The sequence below is a fragment of the Meles meles genome, chromosome 20 (assembly GCF_922984935.1).
Source record: "Meles meles chromosome 20, mMelMel3.1 paternal haplotype, whole genome shotgun sequence".
NCBI lineage: Eukaryota > Metazoa > Chordata > Mammalia > Carnivora > Mustelidae > Meles > Meles meles.
The window spans coordinates 6,445,361-6,447,710 of NC_060085.1; the positions used below are offsets into that span (position 1 = coordinate 6,445,361).

The window sequence follows — 2,350 nt, forward strand, 5'->3', positions numbered from 1 at the left end:
CCTTCAGCTCAGGTCATGATCTCAGGGTCCTGGGATCGAGCCCTGCATCGGGCTCTCTGCTCCGCAGGGAGCCTGCTTCCTCCTCTCTCTCTGCCTGCCTCTCTGCGTACTTGTGATCTCTCTCTCTCTGTCAAATAAATAGATAAAATCTTAAAAAAAAAGAATGCTAATGCTGTATGGAGCACTGGGTGTTGTGCAAAAACAATGAATACTGTTATGCTGAAAAAAATAAATTTATATATTAAAAAAAAAGAATGCTAATGCTGTATAATCCGGGAGCATTAAAAATGATTGGTCAAGTCAGTCAAGTCATCCCATTTTAAAAAACAAAACAAATGAGGGGCACCTGGGTGGCTCAGTGGGTTAAAGCCTCTGCCTTTTGCTCAGGTCATGATCCCAGCGTCCTGGGATCGAGCCCCGCATCAGGCTCTCTGCTCAGCGGGGAGCCTGCTTCCCTTCCTCTCTCTCTCTGCCTGCTTCTCTGCCTACTTGTGATCTCTCTATTAAATAAATAAATAAAAATATTCTAAAAAAACAAACAAAAAACAAACAATTTTAGTATATGTGCTGCCGAAGCGAGCACAACAAAAAACAAACAAACAAACAAACAAACAAAAAAATAAGGGCCAATGGAGGGAAGAGGGGGGAAAAGAGTAGGAAATAATGATGGAAAAATTAGCATAGGGAAAAATTGGAATAGTTACATGGATTCTCAATAGTTCTGTGGTTTTTTTTTTTTTTTCATTTTTCTAAAAGCACTGGCTCTTAAACTTTGGTGATATCAAATTCATCTGGCTGACTTGCCAAAAATAGATGGTTGTTCTGCACCTCAGAGTTTATTAGTAGTATATCTGGACTGATACCAGAATTTGTATTTCTAACAATTCCCAGGTGATGTTGCTGTGGTCACCCAGAGACCATTCCTTTATTTTTTTTTTTAATTTTCACCCCATGCTTTCCATCAGATTCATCTACAACATGGAACCCAGAAACCAGACAGTATTTTCAGAATTCTTTCTCCTAGGACTGACAGATGACCCAGAACTGCAGCCCCTCCTCTTCAGTCTGTTCCTGTCCACATACCTGGTCACCATCCTGGGAAATCTGCTCATTATCTTGGCTGTCATCTCTGACTCCCACCTCCACACCCCTATGTACTTCTTCCTCTCCAACCTGTCCTTTACTGACATCTGTTTAAGCACAACCACCATCCCAGAGATGCTGGTGAACATCCAAACACAGATTCAGAGCATCAGTTATACAGGCTGCCTCACCCAGGTCTGCTTTGTCTTGACTTTTGTTGGTTTGGAAAATTTTCTCCTTGCAGCAATGGCCTATGACCGCTATGTGGCCATCTGCCATCCCTTGAGGTACACCGTTATCATGAATGCCCAACTCTGTGGTCTGCTGACGGTGCTCTCCCTGCTCATTAGCATTGCCAATGCCCTGCTCCATAGTCTGATGATACTACAGTTATCCTTCTGTAAGGACTTGGACATCCCCCACTTCTTCTGTGAACTTGGTCAGATTGTCAAGCTTGCTTGCTCTGATACTCTCGTTAATAATATCTTGGCATATTTTGCAGCTGGCTTATTTGGGGGAGTTCCACTCTCTGGAATCATTTTCTCTTATACTCAAATTTTCTCCTCTGTTTTGAGAATGCCATCAGCAGGCAGGAAGTATAAAGCTTTCTCCACCTGTGGGTCTCACCTGTCAGTTGTGTCCTTGTTCTATGGGACAGCTTTTGGAGTGTACATTATTTCTGCAGTTAGTGACTCTTCCAGAAAGACTGCTGTGGCTTCTGTATTGTACATTGTGATTCCTCAAATGATGAACCCCTTTATCTACAGTCTGAGGAATAGTGACATGCAGGGTGCCTTGAAGAAACTCATCAGTAGGATACCTTTTTTTCTGTGATTATGCCATGTACCTTGGGCTGGGTTGTAAGAGTAAGTCAACTTTATATGAATCACAGGAGAACAAGGAAGTTTAATTCTTCTATCACCGAATGCTTCTAACACAAGTAGATAACATAACAGCCAGTATATTTTAACTTAGGGTTGAAACCTAACTTTTATTTTTCTTTAGCTTTTTATGTTTGACAAATTATATCAACTCTTACTTCAAGGCTTTTCTCAGTTCCACAGAGGTAGAGCCTGAGGTAGAGATCAAAGTTTTATGTTTGTATGGATGACTCAGAAGAAGTAAATGCAGAATATGAACAGCTCAGAGAAAGGACAGAAAAAATGACTGTTGTCATATTTAGAGACTTGCTTCTCCCTGATCTCATAACAGACCATGTCAGTTGAAACCCAAATCAGGCTATAGTGAGGCAAGGAAGCTCACCTTT

The 2,350-nt window shown here is 41.4% G+C and overlaps 1 protein-coding gene across 1 annotated transcript; it reads left to right on the top strand.

Annotated features, from left to right (window-relative positions):
* Positions 1 to 951: 951 nt before the first annotated feature.
* Positions 952 to 1,917, top strand: LOC123932931 (olfactory receptor 7G2-like). Its single transcript, XM_045991681.1, has one exon. It carries the CDS (start codon positions 952 to 954, stop codon positions 1,915 to 1,917), a length of 966 nt encoding a protein of 321 aa, XP_045847637.1.
* The last annotated feature ends 433 nt before the right edge of the window (positions 1,918 to 2,350 follow it).